A 20,492-nucleotide genomic window follows, 5' to 3' on the forward strand; every position below is an offset into this window, starting at 1 on the left:
CAGAAACCCACGGGGACTGAGGAAGGAGGGAGGGAGGGGGTGCGCCCACCCCTTGCTGCCCTTTGCTCCCGCTCCCCGCTGGCAGGGAAGGGGGCGGCCCCGGAGCCCCCGGCGGGTGAGGGGCGAGGGGAGGACAGCGCTCCGTGCATCGGGAAATGTGGGGTCTGTACCCATGGGACCCGCGGCGAACAGAGCTCATTCTGCCCTTTGTTCGCCAGCAGCACTTGCCCAGAAAGAGGCTTCCTGAGCAAAGTGGTGAGGATCAAGGGTTGGACTTGATGATCTCCGAGGTCCCTTCCAACCCAGCCAATTCTATGATTCTATGATTCTATGACATGGTCCCGAGAAGAGTGAGGAGGCTGTGAAGGGATCCAGCACAAGTCCTGTGAGGAAAAGCTGAGGGAGCTGGGGGTGTTCAGGCTGGAAAAGAGGAGGCTCAGAGGAGACCTCATCCCTCTCTACAACTCCCTGAAAGGAGGTTGGAGCCGGGGGCGGTCAGGCTCTTCTCCCAGGCAGCCATCAGTAAGACAAGAGGGCAGGGACTTAAGCTCTGCCAGGGGAGGTTTGGGTTGGATATTGGGAAGAAATGCTTTACAGAGAGGATGATGAGACATTGGAGTGGGCTGCCCAGGGAGGTGGTGGATTCTCTGTCCCTGGAGGTTTTTAAGAAGAGACTGGATGTGGCACTCAGTGCCATGGTCTGGTAACCATAGTGGTAGTGGACTAAGGGTTGGAGCTGATGATCTCAGAGGTTCTTTCCAACCCGGATGATTCTGTGAGAAGGCCACGCACCGCCATGCAGCTGCAGCTCCCCCGAGTGGAAAATGCAATGTCCGCAAACAGATGGTTCTCTGGCGAGCATTCCAGTCAGATCTGCTTCATAGCAGAGCTGTGAGAATTGAAAATGCAAATGTGCACAAATCCTATTTGTTTTTAAGTTAAGTAATTTCATGTCAGTGTACATGTATCACTTCTGAGATATGCTATTTTTCAGGTAGTTGGTCTTCCAATCTATTTTACTATCTCACATTATATTTCCCTTTGGTTCACAAGGTGAGGTTCTGTTTCTGCATGTTCTGCTACAGGATTCAACAGAATTTCACAGCACAGAACAGAATTTCACAGATTTTTCATAGCTTTGTAAGATAGACACAGCACTTCTGGCATAGCACATTGGAACTTTAATAAATCATATTTCAAATCAAGTAAGTTATCCACAACAGCGTTGGATTAGCACAATCAGTAGTGCATCCCTGACTTTGTGATCATCTGGGTAAGGACCTTGGCTGATCCACATCAGGGTTCAGTGCATCTTGGGCACCTGGATTTAAGAAGGCAAGTCAAGAAGTTGTAACTGTTGAGTGGCTGAATCGAGCCCCAGCCTGGCATCAGGGCATGGATGGAGTATGTGAGCAGATCCAGTATCTTAGACCTATCCCAGGCCAAAGGAATTTTTAAAATCAAATTCTTTAACAAAATTTCACGCTGCTGCAGTAACTTTTGACATTAGTTGTCACTTAATCACTTCAGAAATAAATGTTGTGGGTTTTTTTCTTTTACAAAGAGCACATTCCAGTATTCTGACTGTCCATTTGTTTTCAACTACTATCTGTAAATTCAATAGTTAGTAATCTCTTTCTATTTTCAGTTGCTTTACTAATTTATTTACTTTTAAAAGAAGTACTGAGCAGAGACTATATCTCACATTTGTACATTTTTATTAGTATTTAAAATGTGTCAGAACATTAATGGAATCCATAAACTATAATTTCATACAAACAATAGATAATATTATTTATAGAGAGATCTCTTGAAAAATAGCAAGCTTATAAGGCACTACTTCCTACTACTACCAAGAAGCCATGCAGCATGAAATTAGCAGTATGGAACATTAAATTGCAAAATTAATCATATCAACATGAGAATCAGAAATAAAGCAGCAGTGCCTGTAGTTCCTGAATTCATTTTTACACCTTAGGATCTACACAAAGATGCAAATCTCAAGACTTCCATTGCTTGAGGTTTATTTTCATCAGGAATATTCTTCGTAAGTAGGAAATGTAGGTTATAAAGGTGAGAATAACCAAAGATCAAAAAAAGATTATTCATAAAGATCACAAGGTTCTCAGGCAATTCAAAAACAGCACCTTACCACTCTGTTTCTCCAAATGGAGCCCACCAGTGTCAGAAATTGCCAACAATACAGTCCTAAAAAACCCAAACTTTTACCCATGACTGCTAATCTTGTATACCATGTATTTTTGCACAAGCAAAATGCTAACAGTAGAAGTGTGACTAGTACATCTTATAACATTGTATAACTATGTATAAGTAGAACCATAGTTTGAAAAAAAAGATGAAATTTTGCTGAAAGAAAAATTAAATTGACTTAAAGGATAATCAAAGCTGCAGCTGTTACTGAGTTTTAGCTTTCCTGCACTCGAGATCTTTACATTCAAAACACATGAAGCATTTTATTTTATATGTTTAAAGAACTGCAAACACTTATTGCTACAATCTATCACTAAGGCTTAATAGGAATTAAACTTATAGTGGTAATTTATGCAGGATAATTGCAACTTGTCGATACTACAAATAGTTTTTATGTTTAGGCACAAATATGTGCCTTCTGCTGCATGCAACACATCCTGTCTACGCCTCTATTTGCAACTTGCTGAATGAACACTGGAGGTCACTCTATGCTTAAGTAACCACGCAAATGGGGTTTTTCAGGATTCAATAGCCTGTAGTTGATGGAGTGTAATACTTTGTGTGTCACTTACCCGCCAGCCAAGTCTTATCTTTTATTTTCTTTTGCTGAAATTGTCTCTATGTAGACATTAAACTCAAGTCCTAGATTCATGTGAAAAAAAAATAAAAGCAAATATTAATTACAGAAAAAATGGGGGTTTTTTGTTGGTCCTGCTAGGAAATAAAGGCTCCTCAATTCAGAATATAAAAGCTAGACATTACAATTCGTGAAACAAAAGCAACTCTAAGTCTCTTTCCATTTTTCAGTGGCTCGGAGAACTGCATGTATGTTTTAGGTGATTCTTTACAAGTCTGTATTCATTGCAACTTGAGAAAAGCCAGTGCGCCCGGGCTGCTTAGGCTGTAGTTTTTCCCCTTCCAAGGCAGGCATGTTGGAGAACAACTGAACTCAAACATTCCTCATGCTGCAGACCCAAGCCCTCAGACCTCAGAGGTCTAAGAAATGCCTGGTTATTCCTACACCAGGCAACCAAGTTTTCCAGGTGATTAATTTGTAAGTAGTCCATGTGTCACCACACAAAAAAGTGCTTTAGCATACAGGGCTTCAGAGGATGTGGTCCTATCATTCATGAGCCTGGACTGGTAACCTTGGTTTTGGCTCCAAGTAAGTCTGGTTTAAAGAAGCAGCTTGGATTTGCTAACAGGCAGTGAGGGCATTTCCACGGAATACAAAGGCTGAGTACAGTCAGAACACTGTGTGTAGTCAAAGTGTGTAACAACCCCACTCTTTTTTCCAAGTAAATAAGTACTTTTGTCAGGGAGACCACACTGTAATTTATTTTTGCTATGTCTTGTTTGGGTTTTCTGCATTTTGCATGGCTTCAGAATAAAATTGTCTTTCCAGCATAATTTTCAGTAGATTTAAAACACGGGCCTTGACACCATCAAATACAAACTCTAAATTATGACTCTGTAATTTAGCATTGTTGACAGTTAACTTCATTCCTAAGACACAGGAATTGTGCTCTTACAGTCTGAGGCAGCTTTTAGAACAGAAGTCAAACAGCATGAGGCTTCCAGTGATGTGAATATTAATGATACCATTCACATTGATTTGCCTGCTATCACTCCCATGTAATATAGTAACAAACATAACAGTTCCTCATTTTCTCCTGCACATATTCCTTATGTAGCTGTCTGTAGATAAGAAAAAAAATTCCATCTTTTTTTTAGCTTACAAAAAATTATTATTATAAAAAAAGCTATAAAAATTCATAGCTAAAGAATAGCACCATTTCAGTTAAGGAGTATTTTAAAAAGACCCTCTTTCACTAAAGTACAGGCAAAAGTTGTCTGGAGTTCTGAGAAATCACTGTACTAAGTACCACTTTGTACTAAACACTGCTTCAGCAGGATTAAATGCAGTAAGTGTTTCTATAGTATAAAACCAAGACCATTTTGATTTTGACCTTTAATATATGAGTGACAGAAGCATAATGGATCTTTTTCTACACATTTCTCCAATGAGATTAACAGAACAAACCATATTTTAATTTCATATAGACAAGGGGAAGTTTCCCCTTTTTCAAACTAGCCTTAGTAAGTAGGCAAAATTCAAAATGTAGAGTATTTCAAAGTTTTCTGTTAACATTTTCTGGGTAGAATAACTTTGTGCAAGTAAGATAAGACTAAGGACCAGAACATACATCCAAGTAACTGCCCTTCACTCATCCTGGAAATGTCATCTGTTCAGAGGGTGAAGACCTTGTGTAATCTTCCAGGATGTTTAAACATCCAACAGTTTACTCAAAGCTTCAAATTGCCTGCTAGATGGCCAGAAATTTGTCCTATCCATCATGTGTGTGCTAATAGGCAAATACCTGTAAAAAGTATATGTAGGTGAATATATGGCACATATACATTTCTGTCTGGAAAGGGAGGAGAAGAACAACCTGAAAACAACAGCTGGGGTTCAGTCCCATCAGGAAGAGTTTGAACACATGCCCTTCCTTGAGGGGGTAATACCAAACCTAACTTTGATGATTTGGTTTCCTTCCGCCTTGAATAGTAAAAATTTTATTGAATTTCATCAGATATTCCTAAAACAAAGGACTTGAACGCCTTTCAAGCCATGTGTTTTCTGTAAGGAAAATAAATCTGCAGCAGATCCCGTAGTGTAGAAGTGAAGAGCTCTGCTCCTTGTTCTCCCATCAATTAAAAAACAACACAACAAACAAACAGAAAGAGCTTTGCACTGGAAGTCACAACAAGTCTCTTCTGACATCCACACCTGGGAAGCAGCTGGTTCTCCACCAGCAAACACCACCTCTGAGTGCCCACACGGCTACTTCTGATCTTTAAGAAGCTCCCCTCGGCCAGGATGTGGCACACCGAAGGCGCTACTTTTCCTCACCCCGCTTTCCGCGCATTCGCTGTTCACACAGCCATCAACATTTGGTAGAATCACGGGTTGGGGTTTTTTGTCGTCATCTACGTGAAACCAGAACTCAAAAGGATAAAGACCGCACCGTACCACGCCTGCCCGCGCATCCTCCGCAGCTGCTCAGTGGCAGAACCCATGTCCCCCGGTGCAGAAACGCGGAAACACCCCGCGCAAACCCCGCGCAAACCCCGCGCTCCCTCCCCCCTCCTGCCGGGTGCCGGTGGCGCAGCGGGCGGGGCGGGGTTGGGCGGGGAGAGGCGGCGGCGCCCATTGGCTCCCGGTGCGGCGGGGGCGGGGACTTCCGGTGATGAACGATGAGTAAGAGCCTCAGCCCGGCCCAGAGCTCCCGACCAGCAGCGATGGCCGAGTGGTTAAGGCGTTGGACTTGAAATCCAATGGGGTCTCCCCGCGCAGGTTCGAACCCTGCTCGCTGCGGCCCGTGAGGGTGGAGTTTTTTATTCTTTATTTTTTTTTAATCTTCCCCGCTGTCACTATTGCTTTCAATGAGCAGTGGTTACTCCTCAGGCATTCTCTGACTGTTCAGCGCGCCTCTGCAGCAACAAGAGGAATTCCCTAGTGTTTATCCTACTGTGACTCCCTTGACCCGGCCTACAGCATTCTTCCTGGCTTCTATCAAAAAATAAAATAGTGCCAGAGCAACAATAGGTCCCAGGGTACTTTCCCAGAATTGTGTCTAAAGCGCAATAACCTGCACTTGGTAGGGATGAGAGCAGCACCCACAGGGACCAGTGTTCCTTCCACAGGGCACCTTCCAGGTCCTCTGTAGCCAGTCCCTGCCCTGCCCTGCCAGTCCCTGTCCTGCTCAAGTGCAAAGTGCAGGATTAATCCAATGCATTGCACACAGTGTTCTGATTTGCCTTAAGGGCATGACCCGCCCCCAAGTCCCACAGCTGATGCAATATAAATAAAATACTATCTGCAGCAAGTTAGTCTATAATGAATTTATTTACTCTAAACCTTTCTTCTCAGGGAGGAACCTGGTCAGACTGCTCACAGACCTTCAGTGAGAGTCCTCCAGACATTTACAGCCTTCTGCACACACAATCTGGCAATGAGGGAAGAAACCTATAGAAATTACTATGCAACTAATAAGCAGGAAAAATATAACAAGGCACTTTGCCCTGGCCAAACACACTCACACACATCACCTCTTTCTGCCTGGCTTAAACTGACCTTTCACCACTCAAATGTGTCAGTCTCCTCCTATGTGTGTGTCCAGCGTTGGTGAAGAGCTGAAAAATTTGCAAAGCCAGGTAAGAGAAAGCTGGAAACAAGAAAAAGGCTAGAGACAGGAACAGCCACTTCTCGCTCCCCTCTTTCTTAGACAAGACAAAAATGCATCACCAATACCCATTCGACCTTTCATGTTTTGTTAGAGTAACTTAATGTAATCAGAAACTTGAGGCAGGGAAAGAAGAGGAAATATTGAAATATCCCTGTGCAGAACAAATTAAAAATGAAAGAAAGAAGGGACAATTGTTTAAGCTGGCAGGAAAAGGAACATTTCAAAATTCTCCCTAACAAGGCTGCCAGGGATGTCAGGTTTGGGTATTTGTTTCTGTTAGGGTACATGGAAGTGTTAGAGGTCACACTTTAGAGGGAAACTGATAAATAACTGGTAATGGTAGTACTGACAACAACATTAGGCATTTCTCACATGTCTTCACATGGGAAGGTACTTGGAAAGGATACTGGGGGCAGGCATCTCAGACTTTGCAGAAAAGGCAGGTTTTTAATTCAAGAGTACCAATTCAAGCATCCTTTGTTAAGGTGCCATATATGTGTATTCTAACAGCAGCTTTAAATTGTGTGCTTAGAGCAGTACAACACTACAATATGCAAAAATTTTTAGTTAGAGTGCTCATTTCAGATAAATTTAATATAAATATATAACTTATTTTCTAGCAACAAGGCTTAATTTTTTTAATTAGTCAGGAATTAAAATTCTTTTCTGTCTTTTGGTTTGTTTTTTGGGGTTTTTTTAATAACTTGAAGATCCCACACATCCCTGCAATTTGGAACAGATGAGAAACCTTTTTTGTTTAGTGCAATTTTGGATAGCATTCCAATTTAATAAAAAGACAATATTGAAAGAGTTAAAATACTAAACATGGTGGGCAAGCTTTGAACTAAGTCCTTCCTTTCTGCTGCATCACTGAAGATGTTGCCAGTTCTTTAATGGCCACTTTGAGTGTCTTCTTTCCAAAAGACATATTACACTGCTTTAGTAGATCTGAAGACAAAGTACTGAGCCAATAAAGTTTACAACTTCAAGATGTTCTTTTCTCTGGGACCTTGCTGGGGATGGAAATGTGAAGTGACTGACACCAAGACGTGGTTATTTTAAATTTTATACTGAAAAATAAGAGGCCAGTCTGTCAGAAATGCAAGCAAATTATTCTCTAAGTATTTACACTTAGTGAACCTTTCCTCCTTGAATTTGCAGTAGGAAAATAAAAGAGCAGAAGCAAATACCCAACTTATTTCCCACATTTACCCTTCAGCAAGATATATGAAAATGTTCCCACCAAGGCACTAAGGGGAAAGAACCATATGGCTTTAATTGCAAGGGTGGTGGGTTTGGGGGGGGGGGGAAGGGAGGGTTGTGGTTTGGTTTGGTTTTTTTCTAATTACAGAAGAAAATAAGGACTGCCATACAGCCTACTAAAGCTATATGCTCACTAGCAGCACTAGTATGGTAGTTTGGTAGGTTTGGTGCTCCCCTCTTGATGGCTATCACTTTTCATCTCCATTTTGTACCAGAGTTAAAATGCTACTGTTCTACCTGCTTCTCTTTTTAAACCTCAACTACAAGAGTGACAAGATGCAAGGCAGTAATGAACCTGGTTCTGGAGTCCAGACCCCAAAAGGTACACATGGGTTCAATATGGTCCTGGTGTTATTTCCTACCCCAAACCCAGCTCAGTCACACAGCCAGTACCTCCAGGGACCAAGGTGCCTCTAGCCAGGTATGCCAAGAGGTGATTAGGATATCCAGGCTCTTTTTTATCAACAACCATTCACACTGAAACCAGCATCCTAGTACTTCAGCAGTGGGGGGTCAAGGATGGACATGGGAACCCTGGGAAAGGCAGATCTTTTGAAAGCACAATTAGCAGAAGGCACCAAAGGCATCCAGGCCCACCCAGCTGGAACATTCTCCTCATGCATTCTGCCCCCTCCCATCCCATCAATATCATTCACACAAAGCTGCTTATGAAAAAGAGGAGGAGCTGACAATCCTCTACCCAGGATAAATTGGGGGGCCTCATGGAAATTAACTGCTAGGAAACAACCAGCCCTGACAATCCTGACATATTATAGCGAGTTTCTGTAAGGACTGATGCCTGAGAGCTAAACTACATCTCCTTAGAAGAGATGGCAGCCCCTGGTGTCAGGAGTCCTTTGATATTCTCAGAGAAGCAGTTTTGACAAAGCAGCAAGGAAATAATTTTGTCCAAAGCAGTGAGAACCACATTGCACATAGAGACTGGAAACCTGGGGATTGGCAGCAAGTTTCTAGAAGTAGACCCTACCCTTCACTGCTCAATGAAAAGGAAGCAAGAAAGAACCACTGTGAAGATGGAACAGAGAGCAAAGAAAATGAGTTTTCCCTACCATCCATCATCTGTGACAGCTCACGATACCCATCAAAGACCTAAAATTTGTAAGAGTTCCCTGTCTACATTGCTCCACTGATGACTCAGCCACAAACATTTTGGAACAAACAGCTCATGAAGGGTCTCATCTTCATTAACATGGGAAGGAAAAGAGACTTATACAGCAAAGGTGCAAGGACAAACCTAGGCAATGCCTATGGTCAGGGGGAGGATTGGCAGCTCTTACAACAGCAGGATGAGCATGTACACTGGGCTGCAATAAATATCCCCAGCATGAACTAATGATAAATATCACCTCATCTGACAGGGAGAGAGGCTGACAGCTTACAGGGTTGCTTTATTTTTTGTAATTTCATCAGCTTTACAATAGCTTCACTGCTTACTTTAGCCTTGTCCCTCATTTCAGGATATGAAGGTGTGAGATAGCAATGTTTATGCTCAGGAAATTAAAACTACACAGTATCAGTTTTAATCATCAGAACACTTGCTTCTATTATAGAACATATAAACTAACTTTTTCTCTTTTTTTTTTTTTTCTACTGTCTCGCTCAAAGAGGAAAATAAGCATTCAGGAAATGACCTTACCTATCACTCAGCATTACTCAACCTGAGATTTTAAGTCATATATGATCTCAATTCATCACCAAAACTTTAACTCTTACCTTGTCACTTGGGAATGAGAGCAGTAATTAAAAATATATTAATTTTATTTCATTCAGGAACTCCAGTCCAAGATACTCCCTTCCATTGTAAACAGCTGGCTAAATAGTTGTTTAATTTCTGATATTACAAAACTGATTGCTACAGTTTCAGAGACATAGGAACACAGCATTAAACAGTGTGCCCTATTCTCAGTGTTTTATCATCATCACTATCCACCTGCACCCCCATCTGCAACTCATAACTTCCAGCTGAACCCCATGATTTTCCATGGAAATGCTGAAGATGGACTCCCTGAAGCTTTTACCAACTGGGGGGGAAAAAAAAAGAAATTCAAAAGGGTGGGTAGACATTTTCAAATTAACACAGCCACTTCTGAATGCATGGAACTTTATTTGTTGCTGGTGAAATTACTTGCCTACACAAACCTACAATATGAATACCTGACATATTAGGTTAACAGAGAAGACAGCAAATACAAAATAAACACTACAGAATTTGAAAAGTTGCCCAAAATATCAACAAACTGCCTTGTGAGATTTTGTACGCACTAATGTTGACTGGTCTGATTCCTCATTACACACCCTACAAAACTCTGATAAAACCCCATCTACCAGGCCAGAGCAGGGAGGGAAATCACTAGTAAGCCACAGGACAGTGCTGGCACACGTGCAAGAGTTATCAGTTTTCTATCTGTAAAGCTTAAGAAGAAAGTTGCTAACCAAAGAAGTGAAGTTATGAAACTGCCTTTCAAAATAGATTGTGCAAAAAGTATACTTATTCAGATAGAAAGCAAGTGATTTCTAAGAGTGCTTAACAGTGACCTTCTTGGATAATAAAAAGGTTCTTACTTCATCTATATCATAATATTACAATTCTCCAACAAATTAAGTTTGCAATTGTATTGGGCATGCATTATAAATCACTACAATAAGTACAATACAATGGAGAAATGAATCAGAGTACATAATTTAGAAATATGCAGAGTTTTGTTTAAAGTTCATTGTCACATAGCTTTTGGAATAATAATATTCCAACAGGATAATATAACAACAGGATAACAGGATAATATGCTGGAGTGTAACATTGATTTTTGGTTCTACTGAGAGTACATTCTTTAAAACATTAAGATAAAATGTATTTACTACGCAGTATTTAAGAATACAAGAAACAATATACAAGATATTAGATAACTTCACAAGATCACTTTATGTTAATACTGAAAAGGGCTTTGCTTATTAAACAGAGACCACCATCTGTAAAGGCTCGTAGCACATTAACAAATCAGCATTGAGATATTTATTCACACGATGTTCACATAACTATGAATGAATACAAAATACAAATAACTGCTGACAAAAAAAACCAAATTGCTGGACAGATGATCTCATGCTCTTGCATAATTTGCATCTCAGATCTCATAGTTTCTGAATTTTCTCAGAAGCTCAGATGGAGCATCCCCTGACCACCGGAAACGCAAGTGCCAGTAATTTGCCTCTGAAAATCCTGAGGGGAAAAAAAACAACACCAAAAAACCAGAAAGGCAAGTTAGTTATTATAAATATGAATAAAACTAAGCTCTCTGAAATAATACTTTACAATGTCCCTTCAAAAAATTGTATAAAAAATTGGTCCCTTCCATTGCTCTTTAGTACCGGGGATAACCTCTATTCTTGGCACCATTTGAACAAATATTCAAGCAAACATCTAACTTCAAGATAAGTGTAAGGTGGGAAGAGTCCAAAGAAGAACAGAAACAATGTTTTGTTTTACAAAGCAATTTTTGTAAACATGTTACAAAACATTTTTTTGTTTTGCAAAACAAAACAAAAATACAAACCTGAAAAAACCCCAATGTTTTCTTAATGTAGAGAAGAAGAGCAAGAAGGTGATGAGATAAATCTCCAAGAATGTGAAAGGCAGCAGTGTGGAGAGAAGCTACAGATGTCCCTTTCCCTGTACAAGGGAGTTTTTTGGACCCTGCACTATGTTTCTATCATCTACAGGCTGTTAGTACTAAAAAGTGAGATCTTCCTGCATCAGGAAGCCAAAACCTATCACCAGATTTGGTCTTAACATCTCTTATTCAGGAGGAAAGAGCTGCATGGAGTTTTAGTCTATACTTCTTATAGACCAGAAGACAGGAACTGAAAATTTCTCAGTTTAAAAGTGGAATCCAGTCTAATACATTTTCCTGCACCAAAACAAAAACATTATCAACAACCTAACACCAAGTATGAACACTCAGGAACATACACATCCTGTCAAAAATATATTCCAATATTAACATTTATTAATATAAATATGTGCCCACTGGGTAAATTAAGTATGCATTTGATGGGTTTGATATTTTTCCCATTCAAATTAATGGGAATTTCATTAAAACTTAGAAATATTAAAACTTAAAAATATTAAGGTACCTGCAAGCAATGATCACCATTACAAGGAAGGAGTTGATATTTTCTTTACTTTGAAAAGATACTGTTTTGCAAAGAATACAGTGACGATTTATTTAGTAAAAAAATAGCAGATAGTATACTGCTAGACAGCAAAATTTGAAAATATAAAAGTTTCATTTATGTCTCCAATAGCCTTGCTTGCACAATTTTCTTATCTGTTGTCTGCATTCCACAAATGTTTGAGATTAAACTGGGTTTTGCTGTCTTCACAGTTCAACTTAATTTCCTGTTTGATCAAGCTGGAAAGAAATAAGAATTTCTGATAACATATGACTAAGATTATGAAACTCCTGAAGGATCAAGAACAGAATGTAGCCATTGTGGTAAGGAAACTTTCCTTCAGGTGTCCAGACCTAAACAACAGAAAGGAAACACTAACTGGCCAGATGACAGCTTTTGAAATGCACATTTACACTGCTGAATGCACTACTTTTTAAAAAACCTGTTCAAATAAAAAAGAAGTATTCAAGTCTCAGTTTTAAGTCTTCATTAATTTATCAGATGTCAACTGTACAAGTACTGAATGCTGGATTAAAATAATAATAATATAATACTTAAAGGTTTTATTTAACATTTTTTCAAGTAATTTTTTTTTTTTAAATCACTGAAAGGAATAGCCTTTTTTAACTTTGATATAGCAGCAAACCTAACTTTACATTTTGGTTTAAGAATAATTTTTTTCTTCTCCAGTGTTTGGTTTTAGAAGCAAACAAGTGAGAAAACATGGGTAGGAACAAAGGTCTGGAGGCTTCAAAATTACATAAATAACAAACAACATAAAACCCAAAACAAAAGCCTAACCCAAAACCACATTAAAAATCTACCAGCTAAGCATATTATTCTAGAGAAGAATTTCACATTACTAAAAAGCCTCAATTTCAGGCCAATTCCTGGATATTGCAATTTTCTGTAGCTGCTGGTTTCACTTACTTGGGGAATCTGGATTCTTTGAAGACTGTGGTTTCACATCAGGAATTGCAACATCTTCTTGCTCCCTGTTCCTATCTGACAATCCACCTTCATTGTTTTCAGGCTGTTGGGTCCAAATCTCATTCATGATGTTGTTGCTGTCATTTGAGTCAGGAGCTTCCAGCATTTGGTCCTTCTTACTTTGGACAGCCCAGTGCATTGACTAAAAAAATGCAAAAGTAACAAATAAAGAACTAATTCCCATGTCTTAAAAGATTTATAAGAAACTCCTCTTTTCTTTCTTATATTGCAGTAATAAATGATAAAACAAAGCACATATTAGAGAGAAGCTTGCAGGTCAAAAGTATAGAGGAAAGAAGATGATTACATACTGCAAAATAGCACTCAGGAGAACAGTTTGTGTTAGCTGGGGATGAAGAATAAATACAAATGCATCAAATAATTCAAAGGGTCTTTTGTCTAGTTTATCCTGTCATGACACAAAACCTGTCCATTTCCAAAGCTGTCTTTGTCAAAGGTGCCTGTTGGAAACAATACACATCAGAAATCTTTACTATTAAAGTTTGTGGAATGTCTTCTGTTTGGAACTGAACTGAGCTTGATGGGATGCTTCCAGCAAATGTTTAAGCTTAGGCATAATGTTTTAATTGAAGAGGCTCTCAGACTTCTCTCATAAACAGAATTCAGATGGGCAGAATTGGCAAGGGAAGCATTTACTCATCTGCCTTAAAATCTGACCGTGTAGACTTGTTACTATTATTCTCCCTTATAAGGCAGAAAAAAATATTATCAAACATTACAGAATTAGGATCTACAAGGAACACAATATCAAATTATCTCACTAGCAAAATTAGGAGGGAGAACAACCTTCAGAATATGTCTCTGTCACAAATCACCCCACTAGCCTAGCAGGGACCCTCCAAAGGCCTGTGTGAAGCCCAAGGTTCAAAGTAACCTACCTTATAGATTTTTCAATGGCTTCTTCAATCAGCATGAAAACCTACCTGATACATGATATACCAAAAAAGAACATAATATACAAAGGTCTTAGCTTTGAAAATAAATAAAAGGTTCCTACATAAGCAAAGTGTTCTGAAGCATTTGAAAATAGCCCTTAGGTTACTTAAACTTTGTATAATAAACATAAAAGCAGTAACTTGATAAATTGACTCTAAAACTATCAGCCTAAAGCCCTCCTGTGAATGGTCTTCCACAGCCTTCCAATTTTTCCTGTCTTTCCTTAACTTTCTTACTGCAGGAATCACAATTCAGTGTTCCTCTCCCCAAAACACACCACTGCAGAAGCATTGTAACTCATCCCCTCACTCATTGCAATGCTTTCTCTGGGCCTGCCCAACCCTCCCCTCCTCCCAGAGCCCCAAACTTGGCCCACACAAACCGTTTTCACAGAACTGCTCAGGGCCTCCCACTGCTGGAAGGGAATGGCAATTTTGCTCCGCCGCCAGTGATCGTAACGCGCTCGACTCTCTTCATTAGTAAGAATCTCCTTGGCTTGCTGCAGCTTCTGGAAATTCTCCACTAGAACACAAACCAAGAAGATACTGAAGCCAATATCTGTTTTCAAAGAAATAAATTTGGATATGAAAAGGGAGTTGCCAGTAATGGCTTTTAGGAGAGAGAAGCAGAGCTGAGTGACAAAGGTGTTGTGTGGTTGTCCTGCACGTTCGCACAGTTTGGGCTGGCTTTAGGATCCCAGCACCTTTGGTGGGCAGTTGACATCCTTTTCAAATGAGGACTAAAATGCTCATTTATCCACTGGCTTAAAATTCTCCTAAATTTAAGTTCAGAGAAACTTACAGAGTACAGCAGGCAAAAGGCAGAAGCCACCCTCTGTAGACAACCTTAGAAAGGGAAACTGAACTAAAGTAATAATATGTCCAAGGGAGCCACACACAAAGCAGCAAGGAAGCCAGAACAAAGCACAACACCAAGAAAACACGTGGAGGGAAAAAAATGTCAGAGGAATATTCACAAGCAAGAAAAGGAATCAGACTATAATTCAAATAACCTGTGTGCTTCATTAGGTGTGCTTTCTTCATGTGCAAAAAAGTTATCTTAAATACCAGACTGCATGAATTAAAGCCCTTTTTCCCTACAGGCTAATTTTTCATTAAATGGTTACTAAGGATGCAGCTGCATGTTATATTTATAGAAGGGTTATAAAGATTTAGATTTTATTTGTGACTCACCTATGCTACAGTGATCTATTATTATTATTCATTTATTCCAGTTTACAAATTGGAGATATCTCTTTTGAGACACACTAAGCCCAAATGCTAATCAAAAGTGATATCAATAAATCAAACAACAAACAATGGGTTGAGGGGGAAGTTCTGTTAGGTTTCCTTTTTCTAGTAGCACTAGTTTTTAGCAAATAAAAATTGTATTTTAATTCCTCTTCACAGAGCTTTAAACTGAAATAATAATAATAATAATAGTAATAATAATAATAATAATTTTTTTAAAAAAAAAGTAAACTTTCACCAGTACTGTAAAAAGGTATTTAAAGTAAAGTGTTCAGGTAAATGGAGTATATATTTCTTCTTGACAAACCAAGCAGCTCCAACATTTGGCACTTGGCATCCTTTTTTGAGTTACTTAGTTTCAACTACTTTGGAGGGGGGAGAGGTGGTACAGACAAAATAGGACCATGCACTGAAATAGGCTCTTGTGTCCCTACTGCATTGGCCAGAATTTTCTCTGGAGAAAGCTGATACCACTGGTTTCATGTTATCATTTAATATTTGAATTGTGTTCTACAATTCTTTTTTTTTTGTGAGGAGCATAATTATGATCAGAACAACCTCTATGTTAAGAATATAAGCTATTTAGACACCAGTGAGCACTGATGAGAGCTATCTTGTCATTGTGAATGAATAAGATTGTCTCCACATAACTCAGGTGCTGCTCAGCCGTCACAGGTATGATGAACTGCACACTTCCATAAAGCATGTTAGCTGCTGCCCTGCAAACAGATGGCTACTCATGTGGTGCTGGCTTCTTTTTATTTTCAGTCATTAAATCAAATTAAAAGAGACTAAAGTACATTTAATGTGTTCCTGGTGGGTTTGTTCATGGAAGCAAATTAACGAGTTGACGCAAGTATGGTACTTGAATGCCATGAGCATGGAAACAAGCTCAGTTCATAGGTCTAGGAAAGGATACACTCCATGAAAAAATTCTAGATTAAAAGATGTTCTACCATAAAAAGACGTGGGAATTGAGGGGAAAAATATATCACACAAGTGTCTTCCTGCTCTACCATCTAGGCAGTGTCCAATTGCCAGAAAGTAGTATTAAAGCCTGCTATATGAAGACACTGTGCTCAATACACATGAGAACTGGAATATCTGAAGGGAAAAGCTTTAAGGCTGAATTTAGAGCCTCGTATCTCAGTGATGTTAATATAGGAATAGCTTGTTTTAAACAGGAGAGAATGCATACCTGCTTTGGGGTTTCCAGGATGTTTGTCAGGATGACATTCCAGGGCTTTCATCTTAAATTCTGCAATTATTTGTTCAACCTAAACAGAATGTCAAGATTTAAAGTGAGTAACTACATACACACAGAACAGATTTTCAAATTTGCTTTTTGGAAGGGGTTAGGAGGAATGACAAAGACTGCTGAAAGATTTTTTTTCCTAATAATTTTTAGTAGCTTTAGTACAAGTAAACTGGGTGACAATGACCATCTGTCAATGCTTATTTCATTTCATTGTCCATCCACCCATCCTTATTTTTGTTTTTTGTGGAGCTCAGTCATCAAGTATGGCAATCTGGTGATATGAAAAATGTGGGAAGACAATGTGTGTGAAGCCCTTTCCTCACGTTTGACCACGTAGGCAAAATGCATCACTGCAGTTGGTCTTTGCTTTGTTTAATCAGCTGTCACTTTTAACAAAATCTCATTGCAGAAAGCAGAGATGTTGCTGAAGATCTACTTTTGGGACTGGATGAGTTTCTCCATATCCTCTTCGTAGGAAATTTAGTACCACATGACTTTTCCATCTTGGACACCACAAAGCTAGATAACTAGCAGTTCCCATTCTTCCTCTCAAGTTAATTTTCTGTGAAAAATGTTGGCTTGGATTAGAATAAATTTATAATCAATATTAGAACAATGGCATGCATTATCTTATTAGCTCATTAGAAGGTCCCACAGAGTTTAAGGTAGCATAAAGTATTACAACCACTGGAAAAACAAATGCATATTAATAGTTAATAAAATACAGGAAACTTCTGGAGTGGGCATCAGCTTAGATTTTCACATTCCCAGATATTTCAAAGTATCTTGCTTCTTACTGTAATACAGAAACTAAAACTTCTTTGTATCTTTCCAGTATCTTAAGCTTTCACAACAATTTGCCCCAAGGTATCAATTAGCAACTATTCTTTCCCATGCTAGAAACACGCAAATTCCTCATCCTTCAAACCCTCATATCCACAGACTGTTTCAATTGTTTATTTCAAAATCAAGGCTCATGACCTCTTCTCTTTAGACTTAAAGTACAGTTCACTTATCTAGCTGGCCACATGTTGGTGTCATATGCTGGGGAAAAAAAAAAAAGAAAAAAAAAAAAAAAAAAGAAAAAAAAAAAAAGTGGTCTACAGGGGTATTTTAAGAATTCTACACTTTTTGCTTTTCTCAGTAACTTCTTCCAGAAGGACAGATATAAGGTGGTACATTGGCAGACAGTTGGCCACTTATATAGTATACATTTTATAGAGAACTAGTTGAACCTGGTTACTATATAGCTAGCTAACATCTTTAAAACTTAGTTACATAAAAGGGAACTTCAAAGTTAAAATATGTACAGCAGCAGAGGGGTAGCACTGAAGTCTTCAATTTAAAAATTTACTAGGAAGGAAAGTTTAACTGGAGTTTATAAAAAATATAAGAGATGTCTGTAAAATATTAAGTGATATGTTTTACTAAGAAAAGTATCCAATATCCTCTCTATATGAACAACACTGTTGGAAGAAGAATGAAGATTAAATCTCCTTTCTTCCTCTCAAGCTGGAAGATGAACTAGGTGTCCATGAGCTCAGATCTTTAAAAAGCTAAGAATGAGCATGGGTATTTACTGGAATATAGGGAAAACCTGTAGAAATTGAAACTATCTGTGGCTCAAATTTAACCAGTTCAGATCAAGGCCAGAATATTCATCACTTTATGTGAAGGTACTGCAGCTAGGGATTAGCTGTATATGCCTAAAGAGTGGTGCATAGGAGCCTGTGCTGCTACAAATACTTTACAGTCATCTGCCTGTAAAACACTCATAATAATTCCAATTTTTTTAAATGTTAGAAGTAGTTGTGTGCATTATCCTGAGGGAAGGCAACCATGTCAATTTGTGATCACAGATCCTACTCCCATGTGAAAAACTGCCCAGTAACATCTGCTGCTTCCATCAGCAAATAACACTTGATAGATTGTTTTTCAGAACCCGTTGGCATTTATTCCATCTTTTCAATTGCGTTTTTAAGATATCTGAAAACTCGTTATATTTGAACTATTCACCAATTGCTAAACCCTTAATACTGTGAGGTGGAAAATGAGAAATAGCATCTGCGAAACACGCCCTTTAACACCGCCCTCTGCTGGAATGACTTCGTAGGAGTTGTCTCAGAAAAGCTTTAAATTGCCTTCCTTAAGAGATCGAAGATTCTTACTAGTGTGCTTTCAGAGACAGAAAAAGAGAGGTATTTCCCTCGCATTGGACTCCTAGAACAGATGAAAGAATCTAATTAAATTTAATGGGCAAAATACAGCATTTATGCACACCGAATACATCCTTCATTACAGCACAATAATCAAAACACCTGTTTCAGAATACAGTCCCATCAGCTAAAAAATATCAGCACATTGGACTACCTAAAAAATGTCATATGGACCTTCTCCAGAAGAACACTTTCTTTAGTTACAAATTGTTCAGCAATTGCTTACTAGATCTCCTCCTAAAGAGTCTGCTATCAAAACAAATTAGTAAAACTAGTGTTTGGGCATTATGAAAATTAGCATTAAAAAAAACCATTAATATGAAGAATGATAAGGAAATATTAGTTTTGGCTTTCCTCCAAACCAACCTTTAAAAAAATTAAAGGGTGTCTATAAAACCTAAGAAACTCAATAGCATTATCAATAACCTACAGCTATGAACATTTGTTGTATTAGTTCCATATATATAGCTTTTTTCGTTTTTAAAACCTAAAATATATCAAAAAACATTATCTGAATGCTGCCAAACTTAGGCAGTTGGCTCATGATTCAAAACTGTATCAATTTGTTGAACTAAAACTAAGGAATAACTCCAACTGTATCCATAATACAATCCTTTTTTATAAAACACTTAACATAACCCTTATTCTAGTATCTTAACATCAGTTTGCAGGTCAGAAAACCGAGCCTTGCAAAGGGAAATACTAGAAAATAAAAGTAGCAAGAAAGAAGGTTCACAATGCATTTCAGACAGTGCTGTCTGTAGAGATAAACCACTCCAAATCCACCTTTTAGAGGAGCACATTCAGACGTTATTAACCCGGAGGGGAGGTGGGGAAGGCTCTTACCGTAGACAGTTCATCGCACCCCAGCAAGTTGTAGTAATCTTCCAAGTCATCTGGTCTGCAGCTCAGGATTGCATCCATCTGGATTAGTCCAGCAGCTTTTTCAACCCAAGGCACAGAGAGTGTAAAATATAACCCCGCTATAAAGCTCACACAAGGGTTTCAGAAGTAGCCCAGGGAAACAGACACTGTCCACTCAGGTCTACAGCTTCTCTCCGGTGCTTTTTAATACTGGCAGCTGACTCACAAGAATTTGCTTGAATTCCCTGCCTGCCATTGGTCCCTGCAGGATGCCAATCCAGTTGTCACACACCTGCCAAATGCAATGCTCCCTGGGAGTTGTAGTTGCCAAAGTCCCTTCAACATTAAACTCGGTCTCGTCCGGACTGAAGGGAGTTCCGGATGCTAACTGAAGTCTTGTTGTACTGGAGAATTAGATCACATCACCACTCGCATAGCCACTTAAAATCATGCCCTTACTTAAAGGTTTTCCTGCCTCAGAGCCTACATTTGCTAAATAATGCTTTTGGCTTAATTTTTAACTGCAATTTTTGCCAGTTGTTGACAAGAGGATTATATTTGGGTAGCTATAGAAAAGAGTAAGGATTATTTCCAATATAACAGTTACAGGGCTGAAACTTTCCTGAATGAAGTACGGACCCTGTCCAAGCCTGTCAGAGCTCTATCAGTCATGGCACCACCAAGGGGGGAATGTTTACTCTGTGAAGCCTACTTAGGGTACACACATACTGCTCCTCAAAACCAAACAGCCCTTGTACATCAGCTGCACCTCTGATACGATTCAGATTATGAAAAGACAACATGAAATTCTTACTGTCTGCTATTAAATTAAATCGACTACTTCTCATACAAACTACTTGCTGACTGTGTCATGAAGGTCAGTAGTGTGAAAAACATGCTCCTGTAAAACTCATTTTACATTGAAGTAAAATATCTTTAATTTTCAAACTGTAATTAATGATAAGGGCATCCTTCCAACAAAGATTACAAACATGTTTAACTGTAGTGTCTCCTGTGATGTACTGATTTAAAAAGATTACTT

The 20,492-nt window shown here is 38.9% G+C and overlaps 1 protein-coding gene and 1 non-coding gene across 3 annotated transcripts; one reads left to right on the forward strand and one right to left on the reverse strand.

Annotated features, from left to right (window-relative positions):
- The first annotated feature begins 5,508 nt into the window (after window positions 1–5,508).
- TRNAS-UGA lies at window positions 5,509–5,590 on the forward strand. The gene has a single exon. It is a non-coding gene; the product is annotated as a tRNA-Ser (tRNA).
- Window positions 5,591–10,641: 5,051 nt separating this feature from the next.
- Window positions 10,642–19,663, reverse strand: DNAJC12 (DnaJ heat shock protein family (Hsp40) member C12). 2 transcript variants are annotated; one of them, XM_008497642.2, is made up of 5 exons: window positions 19,433–19,663; window positions 16,311–16,389; window positions 14,245–14,384; window positions 12,846–13,047; window positions 10,642–10,962 (listed from the first exon to the last, which is right to left on the reverse strand). In XM_008497642.2, exons 1-5 carry the CDS (start codon window positions 19,508–19,510, stop codon window positions 10,868–10,870), a joined length of 594 nt encoding a protein of 197 aa, XP_008495864.1. In that variant the 5' UTR covers window positions 19,511–19,663; the 3' UTR covers window positions 10,642–10,867. The 2 variants fall into 2 exon arrangements, with proteins under 2 accessions (XP_008495864.1, XP_030308692.1); XM_030452832.1 differs by lacking the exon at window positions 19,433–19,663 and adding an exon at window positions 18,539–18,584.
- Between the last annotated feature and the right edge of the window lie 829 nt (window positions 19,664–20,492).

This window comes from Calypte anna, chromosome 6 (assembly GCF_003957555.1).
Source record: "Calypte anna isolate BGI_N300 chromosome 6, bCalAnn1_v1.p, whole genome shotgun sequence".
In the NCBI taxonomy this organism is placed as follows: Eukaryota; Metazoa; Chordata; class Aves; order Apodiformes; family Trochilidae; genus Calypte; species Calypte anna.